Here is a 19,376-nt window from a genome sequence, read left to right as displayed (position 1 = left end):
ACATCCATGAAATGTGGAAATTGGGAATTATTTTTCTTGGGACACTCCATGCAGTGGAAGAGGAGAGTAGTTTTACTGATCATAATAATTTATGCAAATTATGAAGCTTTATCTGATTTTATCTGTGTGCAAACGTGGAGGCACAGGGCTATACCTGGGGGAGTGGGAGAGGAATTCAGTGGATGTCAGATCCCTGGAAACATCCAGGGTCAGGTGCGCAGGGCTCTGAGCAGCTTGATGGAGTTGAAAATGTCGCTGCTTGTGCAGGGATTTGGGAGAGGATCCTTAAGGTCCCTTCAAGCCCAAACCATGATTGTTGAAATGCCCAAAAACTGTTTTACATGTGACATTCAAAGCCTGGACCTGAATTCCCAGCTCTGGAATTCACACCTAGCTCTAACCCATGGATATGCTCATCCAGTTAACCTCAGGTTGGAAAAGACATGGAAAACCTCCAGCAGTGTGGTAGAGGAAGATCATGTTGTTTTGAGAGGATGATGTTTTGAGAAGATGATGCTTTGAGAGGATGATGTTTTGGGATCATGTTTGGAGAAGATAATGTTTTGAGAGGATCATATTTGGAGAAGATGATGCTTTGAGAAGATCATGTTTTGAGAGGATGTTTTGAGAGTGATGTTTTGAGAAGATCATGTTTTGAGATGATGTTTTGAGAAGAACTTGTCTTGAGAACATCATGTTTTGAGATGATGATGAAGATGATGTTTTGAGATCTCTCTTGTTCTGGTGCATCCCACCCATCCTGAGCTGCCAGCAGATCTCCTGTGGGATGGTGCTTAGGGAGCTGCCACCACTTCCTTTTAACCTTTAATCCTTTAGATTTTCCTTCAGGCTCATCCCAAGACCTGCAGCTATTCCATGTGGGCTTTCCCAGGAGAATGAAAGCCCTCATTGCTGTGGTCAGCATTTCCTTCGGAAAATTTTACTCACAAACAGGAGCTCTTCCAGCCCCCAGCCCCAGTGCCAGGTCTGGAATCCTTGGATGTGCCTTGGGAGATCACCAGTCCCTTGGTGTCCACCTGCCCCATCCCCTGATGTTTGGTGAGATGATCCTGAGGCAGGACCTTCAAGGGACTTTCACCTGGCTGATGTTAATTTATGAATTCAAAATGGACTCTTCTTTTGAAGAAGATCATTCTTTTCCCAGAAAAACCCAAACTGGAGCCATCTCAGCAGTTCCACTGTGAATTTTTGGGATGTTAATGAATTTGAAGCTTGGGATAGTGGAGGTTGTTGGGGTTGGAATGAGATGATTTTTCAGGTCCCTTCCAACCCAAACCATTTCATGAATTTGGGTGAGGATGGTTTGAAGGGACACAAAAAAATGTCTATGCTCCAAACCTGGGACTGCCAAAGGCTTCAGGAGCTGAGTCTGAAATCTGCCTACAAACCTACATTCAACCACCTGATAATGATTTTTTTATCCTCACCTTAAATAATAGCCATTTATGACCACACACACTTGGAATCTTGCTGCATCCAGCAACAGATTCCTTTTTTTTTTTAAATTTAATTATTAAACATAGGTTTTCAACCAGCTGCTTATTTGCTCTGTTCTGCCTCACAGAGGACAAAATAAATGTGCTTTTGTTGTATCCAGTGTGAGCAGGGTTTGGTTTTGTCCCAGATGGCTTTGCAGGTGTCCCTGCAATCAGGTACAAGGTGATTCCTGGAATTTTTTGGAGGGAAGAAATCCATTTTTCCAGTGAGGGCAACTCCTACCAGTGCTGTCCAAATCCAGGTGCTGCCTTTGAAAACAAAACCCAGGTTGGCCTTTAAGTCTTGGTCCAGTTTCCCTGTGATAGTGAAGAACCTGTGTTTAATATTAGTGATCTGATTTGAGTATTAAATTTGGGTGGTTTTTCTTTAGAAAACAACCAAACAAAGGTTTTGTCTGTCAGAGCTTTTCGTGAAGAAACAACCAACCTGTTCCAGTACCTCATTTACACCTGAAGTGCAGCATTCAGCTAATTGAAAACATGGCTGTTCTTAATTATTTTCTTGCAGCTCATTGACATTCACAAGGATCTTGTTGCTGCAGCCCCATAAATATAATATTACTTTACAGGTTTGTATTTTGGCACTCAGTTCTCCTCTATTGGCATATTTATAGTCTCCTGTATAAATGAATAATTTTATTTATTATTAATTCATATGAACTTTGCTGTGTCTGTGTCGCTCTACAAGTGTTAGGGGTGGAAGAAACTCTTTTTTGCTGATTTTCTTACTTGCCAACCAAATCTTCCAGTTACTTTCACAACACAGGGAAGCAAGCCTTTGGATAAGCAGATTATTTAGTATTTTATACTCTATATACTATATATATAGTATATTATATATAGTATATTATATATAGTATACTATAGATACTATAAATAGATATGTATATATACAAATACACTATAAATACATAAATACATATATATACTATAAATATACTATAATATAATGTATTTATCAGTGACAGATCACCACAATGAGCACTGTCACTGTAGAGCAGTAAAATCCAGCTGGTTTTATGATTAATTATTTTGAGGGGTGACAGGGAACCAAACCCAAAAATCAACCCAACTTCCCAAGTTAATCAAATTCCCAGAGCAAAATCTTCCATTCTGAGGGATATCCTTGGAATAAATGTTACTGTGATCAGGGAACACAGCAAGACAGGGGAAAAGGATTAAGCTCAGCTTAAATCTTGGAGGATAAGGATGGGTTTTGTCTCTTCTGTCGTTGCTGTGCCCTTGACCTGTTGTGCTCTACACCCTGCAAAGCTGTGCCCTCAGGATTTGTCAGAAATGGGGCCAGTGAATTCAGTCAGGAGGTTCTTCCCTAGGTTTTCTTCCATCCCATTGCCTTTCAAAGTCAGTTTTAGTTCCAGCTCATGGATGGAATCGTGGGGAACACGACTGGAATGTAAGAATTAAACCTTAACTGAGTTCTCCTGAGCTTTATGGAATATTAATTATATCTTTTCTTTGCCACTGGCCTGTTTTGCACAACAGGAATGTTCTGGAGATCTTCTGTGCTTTGGGGATCATGGGATGGTTATGCATGGAATATTTGCTTTGGGTACCCATGAAGATGCCTTGAAGATATGGAATATGAGATCTGGAATATGATAGATGGAATATGAGATATGGAATATAAGATCTGGAATTTGATATATGGAATATGAAATATGGAATATGAGATATGGAATATTAGATATGGAATATCAGATCTGGAATGTTAGATCTGGAATATGAGGTATGGAATATTTGATATGGAATATGAGATGTGGAATATGAGATCTGGAATATTAGATATGGAATATCAGATATGGAATATGAGATGTGGAATATGAGATCTGGAATATTAGATATGGAATATGAGATATGGAATATTAGATCTGGAATATGAGATGTGGAATTTTTGATACTGAATGTTAGATCTGGAATATGAAATATGGCATATTAGATGTGGAATATGAGGTATGGAATGTTAGATCTGGAATATGACATGTAGAATATTAGATCTGGAATATTAGATATTGAGTATGAGATATGGAATATGAAATATGGAGTATGAGATCTGGAATGTGAGATCTGGAATATGAAATGTAGAATATGAGATCTGGAATGTGAGATATGGAATATTTGATATGGAATATTTGATATGGAATGTAAGATAGGGTATATTAGATATGGAATGTTAGATTTGGAATACGAGATCTGGAACATTAAATCTGAATATGAGATCTGGAATATTTGATCTGGAATGTGAGATATGGAATATTTGATATGGAATGTAAGATAAGGGAATATTAGATACGGAATGTTAGATTTGGAATATGAGATCTGGAATATTAAATCTGGAATATGAGATCTGGAATATGAGGTGTTCTGGCCCAAGTTTCCAGAGAAGCTTGTCTGTCCCTGGATCCCTGGAAGTGTCCAAGGCCAGGTTGGACAGGACTTGGAGCAGCCTGGGATGGTGGAAGGTGTTGGGGTTGGAATGAGATGATTTTTCAGATCCCTTCCAACCCAAACCATTCCATGAATCCATATTTGGGAGAGTCTGGTTTGGGGGACACAAAACTTGCAGTGAATTTTAGAAGTTCTGTAACCACTGGATGTGGGACATCATCAGGGATTGTCTGCAAGGAGAAACAAACCATGACCAATACAAACCATGGGAATTTGGCTGTGGAATAATTCATGGAATGAGCTCAGGGAAAGCTGTAATTAATGAGGCAAGGCTGATTTAAATGCTGGGGGACAGGGCATGTGCTCCATGGAATTCTGAGGGAGAGGCTGCCAGAAGACAAGAGTTTAATTCATCCAAAATACGGCTTTTGTGGGGTATTTTTGAAGAAGTTGCATAAAAAACCCCAACAATTTCTAAGTAGTTTTCTGCATTTTTCCAGATATACCTGACATGCATGTGGAGGGTTTTTTTTGCATTCTTTCTGTTCACGATGATAAAATAAATTTAATTTGAATTTTAACATTTTTTACATGCTTCAGGACATAGAAGCAAAGGTAAGGAGTTGCATGACGAAACAAGGGAAAATCCAAACTTTTTAAAGTATTCCTTGGGTGTTTGTTTAAAAAACTCAAAAAATCTGGACAAAGGGAATCAAATCTTGTATCTGTACAATATGTGGTGTAGTTGTTGTAATGACCTTTATTAGATAATTATTAATTACTAAAGATATTTTATTAAAAATGCTGAACCTGGAAAGTATTTGCATTGATAATTTAGGTCCTTTAAATCCTTCATAGCTTGTTTAAAATCACTTGTCTGCTATTTACACTGCAGGACTTAGAGCTTTATATATATTTAATAAATTCCTCTGTGCCTGTGTGCTTTTTAAATGTATTTTCTAATTTTTAATGAGTCTCCTTAATCCTGGAAAATGGGAAATACTGCAGATGAAAAGCCAAAAACATCAATTTGCTGGGAGCAGTATCTCTTAAAAGAACACTGAGGTCATATTGGGATTGAAAAGATAAATATTGTAAATTATTCTGTATTATTTTAGATTCTTGGACATGGGAATGATCCCATGGTCAGGTTTTTCTGCTTAGTGAATTTTTCAGCCAATCTGGGAGTTTCCAGAGGAGTGATTCCTAATTAAAGAGAACAGGAGAGTTTTGGATGCACTTTTTAGCAAATATATAAAAGGATTTTGTTTTCCCAAATATCCACCTGTTTAGAATTAGGTTTTATTAAATTCAGAAGTGATTTGCCAAGTTAATTCAAATTAAAACCAAAAATAAATCCCAGCCTGGTGCATTCTGGTGATGGTTCCAAATCCATTTGGGCAAACTCAGGCAGAGCTATTGAGGAGGGGAGGAAAGAGCCCAGAACTATGGATTATATATCCTTGATATTTTCAGTATTTTTATTATTCTGTTCCTTTTTTTTTAGGCCAGGCAGCTGGAAGAGAAGGACAGGGAGCTGAAGAAACACGATGCCTACTACAAAGAGCAGCTGGCTCGACTGGAAGACAGGGTAAAACCTTTTTTTTCCCTTTTAATGCACATTTTTTCCCTTTTTTTCCCTTTCTGTTCATTTCTGCTCCTGGTTATATTTACAAGATGACTTTTTTAAGGAGAGAAAGATTAAAATTCTGGCCAGAAGGGTTATTTTTTATTGCTGCTGCTGTTTCTGCCTTAATATTGACAAGGTGGAAGGTTTGATGGGAGAATATTTGTTTTCTTTCCTAACAAAGTTCTCACATTTGCCGTGGGATTTCATCTGTCACGGTAATTACAGACAGAAAAATGAAATAATGAGGTTATTTTATACCAACGCTGATGAAGAGCCAGTGGAAATGAAGAAGTGTCACCAAGTAAAATAATTTAAATTAAAATAACAACAAAAAAAAAAAAAAATGAAGTGTGAAGGGACATAGCGAATTTCTGCTTTCAGTGGGTGGAATTAGTGATTCCTCCAACAGCACACGGAGAGTTTAATTTTAATTCCAAGTTTATACCATGTTTAAAAGGCACTTCTGTGTCTTTATCTCATCACAGACTTGAAATTAAACTGTAGAGAGCAGCTTGGGAAGCTGTGGGACTTGCTTACAGTGGCTTAACATATTGCTGTTAACATTCCTATTCTTCACAGGGTATTATTTTATAGGATGTTAATTTCAAATAATTACTGCTGTCATCATTTCCTGGCTCCCAGGTTGGTTGTAACCTCCAGCCTGAATACATTTGCCTCCTTTGCCCCTCTGCCTTCTTCCCGAGCTTATATATTGGTGATTAATTCAGATTTTTTTGTGTTAGTTGGTTGTGAAAATTGTTAACAAGATTCATATTCATTGATGCAGCTTAGCAGGCCAGAAGAAAACCCCTTGTTTTTCTGGATTAGGAGGAAGAACATGTTGCATAAATTATCAGGGTGTGTAATTGGTCTTAATGAATATTTTAAATCAAGGGTACGTCCGATACCGTGTCGGTGTTTTGTCCTCTCTTTGTGAAGATGACATTAATGAAGTCCCATGTTCTTGGCAATGAGAAAGAGCTTGAAAGGATGAGGGAAAATCACTTCAATGATTCCAAATCGGTGCATTATTTAAACATAAATTAAAATTATTTCATTTATTTTAATTAAAAATTAAGATCCTTCACCAAAAAACTCCACAGAACACTTTCCTTTTTCTCTCATAACTGGCTTGGTGTTAGAGGAGAAAGCTTCACTGGGATTTTATCCAAACTAGATTTTTCTGGGGTCCTAGTGTGGAATAATTCATGGCAAAGGGTGTCTGATAAACCATGCGTCTTGGACAGCTTTTTCTTTCACCTTTTTTTACCTTTTACATCTTTTTAGTTGTTTTTCTTGGTCATTTTTCACATTCATGGCCCAGTGGCATCACTTGCTGCTGTTAGTGAAGACTCCAATGTGTGTAAATACATTTTTGTGCTGTGCAAGGGAGATAATGAACTTTAAATAACTTCATTGGAGTTCTGCTGAGTGCCACTCCCAGGGGATGTGAAATAGGAAATTCTGCCATCTCTTGGTTTGAAAATCCCCAGGATTAGAGCAAGGAGTTCTACATTCCTTGTTTTATACCATGGGTGATGTTTGCTCTGCATTCAGAGTGGAGTTTCTGTGGTACCAAGCCTTCTCTTTTCATTCTGACTCCTTTTTCTGAGGTAAAATCCTCTGCTTTTCCAAGTTGTCATCCACTTTGTCATCAAGGTAAATTTTCATCTCTCTCCTACACAAAAAGTGCTGTTCCATCTCTGAGAGGATCAAACTCCGTGTTCCAAATCTGACTTGGAATTTCTTCAGAGAGGTGGAGATTTCAGAGTGAAAACCTGTACAAGCATGGGGGTCACAGCTCCTGCAATCCCACCTTCCCTCTTGGGGTCACCTGGGAGCTTCTGTGCTGGAGTTTTGAAAAATGGGATGGAAATAGGTGTGGAAATGACAGAGCATAGAAAGAGGCTGGTTTGTTGTTCCTGAACTTGTCCTGATTTGGACAAGTGGCTTCACTTGCTGCTGTTAGTGAAGACTCCAATGTGTGTAAATACATTTTTGTGCTGTGCAAGGGAGATAATGAACTTTAAATAACTTCATTGGAGTTCTGCTGAGTGCCACTCCCAGGGGATGTGAAATAGGAAATTCTGCCATCTCTTGGTTTGAAAATCCCCAGGATTAGAGCAAGGAGTTCTACATTCCTTGTTTTATACCATGGGTGATGTTTGCTCTGCATTCAGAGTGGAGTTTCTGTGGTACCAAGCCTTCTCTTTTCATTCTGACTCCTTTTTCTGAGGTAAAATCCTCTGCTTTTCCAAGTTGTCATCCACTTTGTCATCAAGGTAAATTTTCATCTCTCTCCTACACAAAAAGTGCTGTTCCATCTCTGAGAGGATCAAACTCCGTGTTCCAAATCTGACTTGGAATTTCTTCAGAGAGGTGGAGATTTCAGAGTGAAAACCTGTACAAGCATGGGGGTCACAGCTCCTGCAATCCCACCTTCCCTCTTGGGGTCACCTGGGAGCTTCTGTGCTGGAGTTTTGAAAAATGGGATGGAAATAGGTGTGGAAATGACAGAGCATAGAAAGAGGCTGGTTTGTTGTTCCTGAACTTGTCCTGATTTGGACAAGTGGCTTCACTTGCTGCTGTTAGTGAAGACTCCAATGTGTGTAAATACATTTTTGTGCTGTGCAAGGGAGATAATGAACTTAAAATAACTTCATTGGAGTTCTGCTGGAGTGCCACTCCCAGGGGATATGAAATATGAAATTCTGCCATCTCTTGGTTTCTCTGCTTGGTTTGAAAATCCCTGAATTCCGTGTTTTATACCATGGGTGATGTTGCTCTGCATTCAGAGCGGAGTTTCTGTGGTACCAAGCCTTCTGTTTTCATTCTGACTCCTATTCCTGAGGTAAAATCCTCTGCTTTTCCAAGTTGTCATCCACTTTGTCATCAAGGTAAATTTTCATCTCTCTCCTACACAAAAAAGTGCTGTTCCAGCTCTGAGAGGATCCAACTGTGTGTTCCAAATCTGACTTGGAATTTCTTCAGAGAGGTGGAGATTTGGGAGTGAAAACCTGGACAAGCATGGGGGTCACAGCTCCTGCAATCCCACCTTCCCTCTTGGGGTCACCTGGGAGCTTCTGTGCTGGGAGTTTTGAAAATTGGGATGAAAATAGGTGTGGAAATGACAGAGCATAGAAAGAGGCTGCTTTGTTGTTCCTGAACTTGTCCTGATTTCAGTGGAAGGTGCACAGAGACAGAGAGCATGGGCTGCTCAGCAGAGTTGGAATTTTGGAACAGGAGGTGGGGTGGGAGCAAGTGGAGCTTGGAGAATTTGTGTCAGGATGAAGAAATGTTCAATCTGAGTCTGTCACCTGTGACAAAGAATGCTAATTACAATCTCAGATCATTCCCACATCAAATAAGCACACTTTAAAAACACTTCAGTTATGCCTATGTGGTATTTCTGGCTGTTGCATCATGGAGTGTCAGAGCTCATCTCGATGATTAATTGGCTTTTTGATTATTTAGCCTTTTCAATTAGAAGCTTCGTATTTGTGTTCTTCAGTGCTGCTGAAAAAACAATGCAGACGTTGATAATAAAGGGAGATGACAACAGAACAGATTAGTGTCAGCACAGTGTGCTCCTTATGGAGAAAATTATCCATATTCAGTGCCAGATGAAGCCTGTCAATTATAAAATATTTCAGTGACTCAGGGAAGATGCTCAACCTTTACAGGGTATTAATACAGGACAAAATAACTGTGCACAAGTGACAGCTGTAATAGTAAAACATCAACAGTTCTATTCTCAGGGGGAATAACTGTTCATAAATTTGGTTTATGTGCTAAAAACCTTTTGATACTTCCCCAAAACCCAGCAATTCCCCGACCAGCTGCCAGTGTTTCTAGGTCAAAGATAGCACATAAGCTATTAGTTATTGCATGCTCCACAGCAGCAGAGCAAGAGCAGAGAGTTGAACAAAGCAGTTAAAGAACAGCCTTGCCCTGCTCTGCATCTGACTGGGGTGTGCAGCTGTGATTTAGGTGCTCACACGTAGGGCCTGGAAGGGAATTTGTCTCTGTTTTTCATTGTCCACCCACAGGAGGAAGGTGGTTCTTGAGTGCAGCAAAGCCCAGAGATAAAACAGTGCTGAAGTCACCGAGTTTTTGTGCTCCACACTGTATTAATTGTTTATTTACAAGTGCAAGGTCCTGCACAGGGTTCAGGGCAGTCTGTTTGGAAGGATGAAAGTTTGACAAGAATGTCTCACAGATACGTGCGCTTAGCAGAAAGATTTTTGAATGTAGAATCTGATGAAGGATTAGATATGGAAGCAAGTTTTGATCTAGAATAAAAGAATTGCTGAGCCAGTCTCACTGGATAACCTAGGAGGCAAAGGCTGTGTTAGTTAGAAGGGGTTTTTATGGCTTAGAACAAAGGATAAACCCACCCCAAACAAGAAGATGTTTTTACCAAGCACAAAGATAGCACAGGCAAACAAGTCAGCAAATGGTGCAAGTAGAAAAAAGGTCTCAGAATTTTCCACTGCAAGAAAACTGAAAAACAACTTCTAGCTTCAACTGTAATGTACTAACTTCTAGTGACTGGAGAACAATAACATGAATATGGTAATTACAGGAGTTATGACAGGCTGTAGGTAAAAGTTAAGGTGTAGATTGGCTCTGCTGTATTAAGATGCTCAGCAAAGAAAAGTCAATAATGCGCTGTAACCAAAACCAAAGGGTCTCCAGGCCTGCCTGCAGCTGGAGCTGACAGCTGTGGGCACAGCTCTGTCACCCACCAGCCTGGGCTGCTGTGACACCTTGGATACAATAAACTGCATTTTGGATACAATAAACTGCATTTTGGAGAGTCCCTGGAGTCCCACATCCCTCATTCAGGCACTTATAGCAGTCCAAGCACAAATCCAGGCTGAGGGGAGAAAAGGCAGGAGAGCAGCCCTGGGGGGAAGACTTGGGGATTTTGGTGAAGGAGAAGCTGGACATGTCCTGGCCAAGGGCATTGGGACCCAGAGCCCCCTGTGGGCAGCATGGGAGGGGTGAATTCTGTCCCTGTGCCCCTCTCAGGTGAGACCCCACCTGCAGAGCTGCCCCAGCCCTGGGGACAGCAGCAGCAGCACCTGGAGCTGCTGGAGAGAGCCCAGAGGAACCCATGGAGCTGCTCCAGGGCTGGAGCCAGCCTGGGAGAGCTGGGGGTGCTCACCTGGAGCAGGGAAGGCTCCAGGGAGAGCTTCCAGCACATTGCAGGGCCTGCAGGGGCTCCAGGAGAGCTGCAGAGGGACTGGGGCCAAGGCCTGCAGGGACAGCACCCAGGGAATGGCTCCCACTGCCAGAGGGCAGGCATGGATGGCATCTTGGCAATGAGGAATTCCTGGCTGGGCTGGGATTGCCAGAGCAGCTGGGGCTGCCCCTGCATCCCTGCAATGGCCAAGGCCAGGCTGGACACTGGGGCTGGAGCAGCCTGGGTCACTGGGAGGTGTCCCTGCCATGGCAGGGGTGCCACTGGGTGATCCTGAAGGTCTTTTCTAACCCAAGCCATTCTGTGACTCTCTAAGGAGAAAATAAATTTTGTTTGGAATAAAGAAGAGCCCCTGTGTGAAATCAGAGCCCCTTTCCAAGGAAGGCCATTCCGACCCTGTGTGCCACATGCATCTCTGTCTGTCCTTACTCATGCACTTCCCTGTAACTGAAGCTGTTCCAGTTCTGGTGTTTTAGGGAAAATCGTTGATATCTTCATTCTCTTGTGTGGCAGTCACATTTTCTGGAAAAATCCCTTCACCCAGGATTTCTCTCCTGGGAAGCTGAGAGGCCTCAGAGAAAAAGGAAAACAATATTATCTCGTTTGCTTCTCCTGTGTTTTGCTGCTTTGGAATGTGGTTGGAGATTGTTTATCCAACAGGTGATTGTTTCATTGGTTTCATGGGAATTGTTTTCACTCAGTGACCAATCAGGGTCAGGCTGTGTGGGGCTCTGGAGAGAGTCACGAGTTTTCATTATTATCTTTGTAGCCTTCTGTAAGTATCCTTTCTCTATTCTTTAGTATAGTTTAGCATAGCATTCTTTAATATAATATAGTATCATAAAATAAGAAATTAGCCTCCTGAGAACATGGAGTCAGATTCATCATTCCTGCCTCCATCTGGGGGTAACCCAAATACAATACTCTTGTCCCTCTCATTCCAGTGGAGAGGTGCAGTATTTTTACCTTGTTTCAGTCCCAGTGTGCACAGACTTTATTCATAACCAGCTCTGCATCTCCAGTGTCCCTTTGCTGTGCAGCTTCCATTCCCCATCAACACTTGCACACAATTTCCGTGCAGAGCAGCTGCCATCCCAGTTTTCCTTCACCCCTTTGCTTTTTGCCTTACAACATTTTTTATGAAGGGCACATGACCCTCTGCTGCTTCTCGCTGTAGTTTTGACATCACACAGACACTCAGTGAGCTGTGTCTGCTCCTGCTCTGCCTCTGAGACTGATGGGACTCCCCAGTTCCAATTTCCTCCAGCAAACCCAGCTATTTTCATGTTGCACTGCTTCCTAATGCTAATATGCATCATTAGGAGAATCCTGCCCCAAGTCATGGGAGCAGAAGGAAATTAATTTTAATACCCTGCTGTATGACACAACTACTTAGTTTATCAGTGTGAATGAGCAAGATATGGATCCCCATATTAATCATAGTATTTTCCACTGGAGCCAAATTTCTGTGCTCCTAGAAATACTTCTAAGTGTTGAGCAGTTTGGTGTGAAGGTGGTTGTGGGGTGAGGTAATAGGATTATCCTGGAGCAGGAATCTGAGGGGTGGCTGAGGGAGCTGGGAAGGGTCTGGAGAACCAGGAGGGGCTGAGGGAGCTGGGAAGGGGCTGGAGAACCAGGAGGGGCTGAGGGAGCTGGGCAGGGGCTGACCTGGAGCAAAGGAGGCTCAGGGGCCCTTGTGGCTCTGCACAAGTCCCTGCCAGGAGGGGACAGCTGGGGGGTCGGGCTGTGCTCCAGGGAACAGGGACAGGAGCAGAGGGAACGGCCCCAGGCTGGGCCAGGGCAGGTTTGGAAATTGGGAAAATTCCTTTCCTAAAAGGGCTCTCCAGCCCTGGCAGAGATGGAGTCTCCATCCCTGGAAGGATTTAAACAACTTGAAGTTGTGACACTTGGGGACACGGCTCACTGGTGACCTTGATGATCTCAGAGAGCTTTTCCAACCTAAACAATTCCACAGTTCTGCCATTCTGTAGGATTTTGGAGGTTTCAGCGTTCCCTTAGATTCAGCACACATTTAACAGCCCAGGACTCACTGCTCTGACAGTCTTAGCCCATCCCACAGCCCCCACACAGCCTTGTGGTGGCTTTTGTGTGGGGACTCGTGCCCCACAGAGGGCTCAGTGCCAGATCCCAGCCTGGGAATGCAGACTTTGAGTTCAGGAAATGTTGATCCACTTCTCTGCACCCGTTTTTTCCCCCGCCTTAAACGTTGAGGGAGGATTTGCAAATCCCAAGCTCTGCACTTAATTTGGGGATTCTGCTTTCCATGGAGGCTGTCAAGGAGCATTAACCTTAAGGTAAGATGAGCACACAGAGCACAAAGCTCTGAGCTGATGGCACATTCTATCCCAGGTGTTAAATGGTATTATCCATCCTGCTTGCTACAGTAAATAGGATTTTGCTATTATGATGTGTCAGGATTTTCAGAGAAATCAAATTTACTAGACACTAAACTGCCATCCTTACTGCTGAGCAGCTTTATTCTGGGATCTTGTATTCATCCTAATCCTGTTGGTAGGAAATGCTTATACCAATTGTGTGGGGAAATTATAACTTAATGATCTCTTCCTTTTTCTATTCAAGGCTTAGGATGGCCCAACATGCTCTGCAATGATAGCCCCAGTGCTGAGCTGAGGAGCTGATCTGCAGCTTCCCAAACAGGAATTGGCTTTTTCTCATCAGCACAAGTGCTCAGGTGCCAGCAGTGCCAGCCCCACATTTGTTCAGAGGCTTCAGAGCCTTGTTTACCTTCTCAGATCTCAACAACTCAGCAATCAGAAGCTGTTTGCTGGGCTTTTTGTAAAGTGGAGTTTGCAAGATGGAGATAACAGAGGGGGGACTGGTACAAAGCGGGATAATAACCACAAACATTTTCATTCCCTACAAGGTAATTTAGCAATTTAAAGGGGTTTTTTTTGTTTGTTTCTATTTGTGTTCGGTTATCAGTGTGTTTACTCTTTGTGATCTCACGTGGCTGTAGCAGGGAGAATTCCATGAGCAGAGCATGATTCTGCTCTCACCTCTCAGAGTGTTTAGAAGTCTGCGTTTGCCAGAGCAAACGTGTTTACTCTCCCCACATTTGTGTGCATTCCTTCACACGTTCCAAAGCCAGCTAGCAGGGATGTAGGTGCATGTTTGGAGACTTGAGGCTGCATCCAGCCAAGTAGGAAATTATTTTGGCTGATGAGCACTTAGGGAAGAGGCAGGGACAGCTCAACAAACCTGGTGTTCTCATTCCCGTGAAGGCATGGAATTACTCCAATATTCCCTAAATACCCGTGGTTTGAAAGAAAATAGTTCCATCATTCCCACTCTGCTCCTATTTTTGAGATTCTCTTGGTATTAGTGTCCTGTTTCTATTTGCCTGGCTCTATTTCTCTTTCTGTATCAAATAAATAAATGTATATATGCACCCACACACACAGAGTCAATACTTTAACTCCATTTGCAAGCACTTTTCCAATAGAAGCAATAAAATACATTACAGCTTCCATGTGATGAATTCCACTGACTGCCATATCATCTCATTGTTAATGAATTGTGTTATTTCTGTGAAGTTAGTGGGGCCTTTTCCTTTTTAAATGGATATTCAGCTGCCACTGTGACTTCTTGCAGCTCTCCCAAATCGCTGCAGTCTGAGACCTGAGGAGAAAATCAAGATATATTAATTTCTCATTTTGTGCTTGGGCCAGGAGACTTTTCTATGTCTCAGCTCATGTGCTGCACCAGGGAGATAAAAGTAGGAGTTCATCAGACTTTCCCAGTGCTTTGTATTTCCACATTGCTCCTGAAAAACCACCCTTTTTTAGCACTGACCAGAACGTAATGTTTTTGTCAGTTTAGCATAATAAAGCTGTCAACCCACCCAGTGATCTTGCCAACATTAGAAAATTCCTCTTTTCAGATTTCATTCTGTTTGGGGGACAGAGCTTTTGTTGAATTGCTTCTTGCCTGGCAGGTTGAGATTAGGAAACTTGCTACCAATTACAATATCTGAAACCTCCACCTGATTGACAGCCCAGGCTGGAGTGTTGGATTTAATGCTCTGCCTCCATATCTTACCCAGCCACAATCATTATTCTGAACAATTGGGTCTCAGCCTTGATTTCATTTTTTTCCTGCTCATAATCTTCTATTTACCCTTTCTGACTAAGTAGCTAAGATGTTTATTATTAAACACACACCTCAGCCATGCATTTTTCCCCCAAGTGCACCAAAAATGCAGAAGTTTCATGTTTGCCATGAAAAATACCTGCTTCAGTCTCATCTTTCACTATCACATATCCAATCAATAGCAAGGCTGAAATGCTGCTTAATAACAAAATGAGGAGTTGTTCCACGCTGAATAGCAGCTATTGATGTTTCCCTGAATGTTTGTATATAGATTATTTTGCATTATGTATGTGTGTCTTCACAGAGAACAAAAAACCCTGTGATAACCAATATCCCAGGATTTTTCCTGCTGTGCACTAAGACACCTGATCATTTTTAACGTGGAACCACAGTTTCATACAGGTTGTTGCAGTTTTTTATTTCTTCAGCATGTGCAAAAAAATTTAAAAAAGGTTTAGAAAGTTTAAGGAAAAATATTAGTTAAGTCCATGTTTTTATTTTGGAGGAATTAGCACAAGTCCCAGGGGTGATGGTATCTGGATGGAAACTGATAACTCAGAGCCCTTGTGTTTATAGAATCACAGATTAATTTGGGTTGGAAGGCACCTAAAAGGTCATCCAGCTCCACCCCCTACCATGTGCAGGGGCACCTTCCACTGCCCCAGGGTGCTCCAAACTATCTGGGAATGCCCAGCCTGGAGAGGAGAAGGATCCAAGGAGAGCTTCCAGCACATTGCAGGGGCTGCAGGGGCTCCAGGAGAGCTGCAGAGGGACTGGGGCCAAGGCCTGCAGGGACAGCACCCAGGGAATGGCTCCCACTGCCAGAGGGCAGGCATGGATGGCATCTTGGCAATGAGGAATTCCTGGCTGGGCTGGGATTGCCAGAGCAGCTGGGGCTGCCCCTGCATCCCTGCAATGGCCAAGGCCAGGCTGGACACTGGGGCTGGAGCAGCCTGGGACAGTGAAATCCCAGTGAAGCCAATTTTATCTAGCACCTGTCACTTTCTGAGTCAAAATTCCAGCATTTCCTCAGCCCCCCTGGTGATCATGGGGATTTTTTGGGTGTAGTTGCATCTGAGCTTTTCCCCTTCTCCTCCTTACAGAGCGAAAAAAGCTGTCATGAGAGGGAAACATTTTAAACAGGCAGAAAGGACCAAACTGAAGGCACTTTTTGAATGTTAAAAGCTGTGTTTATCACTTTACATAGGATATGGCAAAATGTTTTAACATATGGGGAGTTAATGAATAAGCAGCTTTCTCTTCACCCTGCTCTGTTCCCTCCTCCCACCATCTTCCCATCACAAGCTGAAGTTTGGGAACAAATACTGTGCTAAGTTAATGTTGGATTAAAGCAACCCTCAGGGAGGATTTCTTAATTGAGGTAAGGTAATTAGAAAAGATTACAACTCTAAATTGAAGTGACCATTCCCCTGTGCTGGCCCTGCTGAGGGACCTCAGATCAGAGGGGCTGGAGAGTGTCCAGGGGAAAGAACAGAGCTGGGAAGGGTCTGGAGAACCAGGAGGGGCTGAGGGAGCTGGGAAGGGTCTGAGCCTGGAGAAATGTCCTTGGGGGTGCTGGTGACAGCAGCTGGAGACCCCCAGGTGTGCCCAGATGGGCAGGAGGCCAATGGCACCGGGATTTTAGCAGGAATGGAGTGGCCAGCAGGGTTAGGGAAGGGACTGTCCCCTGAGCTGGCGCTGCTGAGGGACCCCCGGGAACCTTGGGGTCAGCTCTGAGCTCCTCAGGCCAGGAAGGACCTGGAGGGGCTGGAGGGGGTCCAGGAATGGAGCTGGGAAGGGTCTGGAGAGGCTGAGGGAGCTGGGAAGGGTCTGGAGAACCAGGAGGGGCTGAGGGAGCTGGGAAGGGGCTGGAGAACCAGGAGGGGCTGAGGGAGCTGGGAAGGGGCTGACCTGGAGCAAAGGAGGCTCAGGGGCCCTTGTGGCTCTGCACAAGTCCCTGCCAGGAGGGCACAGCCAGGGAACAGGGACAGGAGCAGAGGGAACGGCCTCAGGCTGGGCCAGGGGAGCCTCAGGGAGGAGTTTAGGGAAAATTCCTTCCTGGAAAGCCCTGTCCAGCCTGGCAGAGGTGGAGTGCCCATTCCTGGAGGGATTTCAAGCCCTGTGGATGTGGCACTTGGGGACATGGGGCAGTGATGGCCTTGGCAGGGCTGGGAATGCTTGGACTCGATGACTTCAGAGGGGTTTTCCCACCTTAATGATTTTATGATTAGAGGAAAACAGTCCCTTTTTGCCTAAGCATTAGTTAGTAATTATTCTCATTAGAAAGCAATAATGTTTATGAGAATTTATGGGGTTTTTTAAATTGTAAATAATCCTGCAAAACCCAATGGCTGAAATCATGGAATCATAGGAACACTCTTCCTTTATTACAGGAAGACTCACTGCCTTCATTTTCACTGCTGTCACTCTGAGTGATATTTTAATTTTTTCTGCCCCTAAAAATAGTCCAGTCCCATAACTGATAGATAAATTAGAGAATCCCCAGGAAATGCTGCTCAGAGTTTCTGTTTGCCAGCACAATAAATGCAGAAGGCAATAAATGTCCTCTTACATCAAGAGGAGGCGGGTAATGAGTAAATGATGGGAAGAGGGATTTTGAAAATAAATGATCAGTCCAATCTAAGTTGAAAAACAATTTATTAATAGCTTGGCCTTCAGTGGGAGAGAGGGATCTGTGCATCCAGAGGAGCTGGAGATGGACCACTGACATCTGGCAGCAGTGGATTTTTGGGAAGTCCGTTTAGGTTTATGACCAATAGGCTGTGACTTAGACCCAGCTTTTTCCATGTGAATTTTGCTGGTTCACTGTTGTGTTACAGGAAAAAAATGAGATTTAATTTTTGTTTCTGTAATTTAAGCACAGAGGATGCTGGGTTTGGGGAGAGCTTTGTGTAAAAGATGCAGCTTTTACAATGCCTGAGGTGTAGGGGGATAGAATATAAGTAAATGAAGTTGGTATAGAAAGTAATTTTACCCCCTAAAGAGTTGCAGCTGGGTTAATTATTAAGGATTAGGAGCAGGCCTGATTCTAACAGGCCACACCTGCAGCCAATAAGAAGAGTGCTATAAAAGAGTGAATTGGTTGGTTGAGAGGAACTGGAATCAGTTGTCTATTGTGAGGACAAGGAAGAATCAGTGCCTAGAGGGGCTGCCTACAAGAAACATCAAGGAGGTACAAAGCTCTGGTAATATGGAACCTTTGCAATATATGACAACAAATGGTGACCCCGACGTGATTAGGTAGAAATGACCCTGTGGGTTTGGGACTAAACTATATGACCCCAAGGATTTGGGGAAATGGGATTTGACTATATAGCCCTGTGGATTTGGGGAAAAGGACTTGAATACTAAACTATTGGTAAAATTTATCAGTTGCAGCTATTGATGTGTGTTAAATATGAGTATAAAATATTTTTAAGATAAGTACTTTGTAAACTGAGAAAAGCTGCAATACTGAACCAACATTTAGAAATACATATATTTGTAGTATAATATTATGTCTGAACATCTGTATAACTATTGGTTCTGAATGAAGTATGTGAATATGTCATAATGTTAATTTATTTGAATATGTACTTCTAGAAATGCTGCAACTCCGTAATTAAAAGAAAAAGGGGGAGTTGTAGAAGGATACAGTATGGGTAAATGAAGGTGGTATAGAAAGTAATCTTACCCCCTAAAGAGTTGCAGCTGGGTTAATTATTAAGGATTAGGAGCAGGCCTGATGTTAACAGGCCACACCTGCAGCCAATCAGAAGAGTGTTATAAAAGAGTGGATTGGTGGAAACTGGAGTCAGTTGTGTGCTGTGAGGATGAGGAAGAGTCAGTGCCTAGAGGAGCTGCCTACAAGAAACATCGAGGAGGTGTGGAACTCTGGCAATATGGAACCCTTGCAATGTAATGGTAATAGAATTTCTGCAGTATAATGACAACACTGAGGAAATGTGGCCTCTGCACCACGTCCTGCTCTGGGTTTATCATTTTTTCACCTCATTGTGTTGTGCTTTTTGTGTGCAGGAGGTCAAGCCCTGCCCAGGAGTGGCTGTGTCCAGTGGCAGCATCCTTAAAATCAGGGGGAGTCTGGCCACAGTGAGAGCTGAACCAAAATCCTGGGATTTTGGTGCAGAGAGAAGAGAGCTGCACCAGCTCTTTCTGACATTATTTGTGACACAAATCCCACCTTTGGCCAGGCTTGGCCACAGGAGTGAAAGTTTAAGTAAAGGTTTTTCTTAGCATGCACTACAAACCCCAAAATTCTGTATTTTTCTGTGTTCTCTGAAACTCCCTCGAAACTCAAACAAGGAATTTAAAACTGGGAGAAGGAACTCTCATTAGAGATTATCAGAGGGAGTTGTAGGAACAAAGTGGCAGAAAATAGGAGAGAAGAGAGAAAATCTGAGTAATGGACTTGGTGACAAGCCTAGTGACAACTTCTTTGCAGCCAAATTTTTGCTTTAAAGAGCAA

The 19,376-nt window shown here is 42.7% G+C and overlaps 1 protein-coding gene across 3 annotated transcripts in view; it reads left to right on the top strand.

The window, feature by feature from the left end:
* Positions 1 to 19,376, top strand: part of CHCHD3 (coiled-coil-helix-coiled-coil-helix domain containing 3) — a 142,557-nt gene that overhangs the window by 78,604 nt on the left and 44,577 nt on the right. For 2 of the 3 annotated variants that reach the window (XM_030960082.1, XM_030960084.1), the window contains exons 5-6: positions 4,524 to 4,538; positions 5,431 to 5,514. In XM_030960082.1, the coding sequence (XP_030815942.1) occupies positions 4,524 to 4,538; positions 5,431 to 5,514 (99 nt within the window). The remainder of the gene's footprint in view (positions 1 to 4,523; positions 4,539 to 5,430; positions 5,515 to 19,376) is intronic. The other variant, XM_030960083.1, reaches the window with a different exon arrangement.

The sequence above is a fragment of the Camarhynchus parvulus genome, chromosome 1A (genome assembly GCF_901933205.1).
Source record: "Camarhynchus parvulus chromosome 1A, STF_HiC, whole genome shotgun sequence".
In the NCBI taxonomy this organism is placed as follows: domain Eukaryota; kingdom Metazoa; phylum Chordata; class Aves; order Passeriformes; family Thraupidae; genus Camarhynchus; species Camarhynchus parvulus.
Note: the sequence above shows the minus strand (reverse complement) of the source record. Positions and strands in the feature narration are given on the sequence as shown.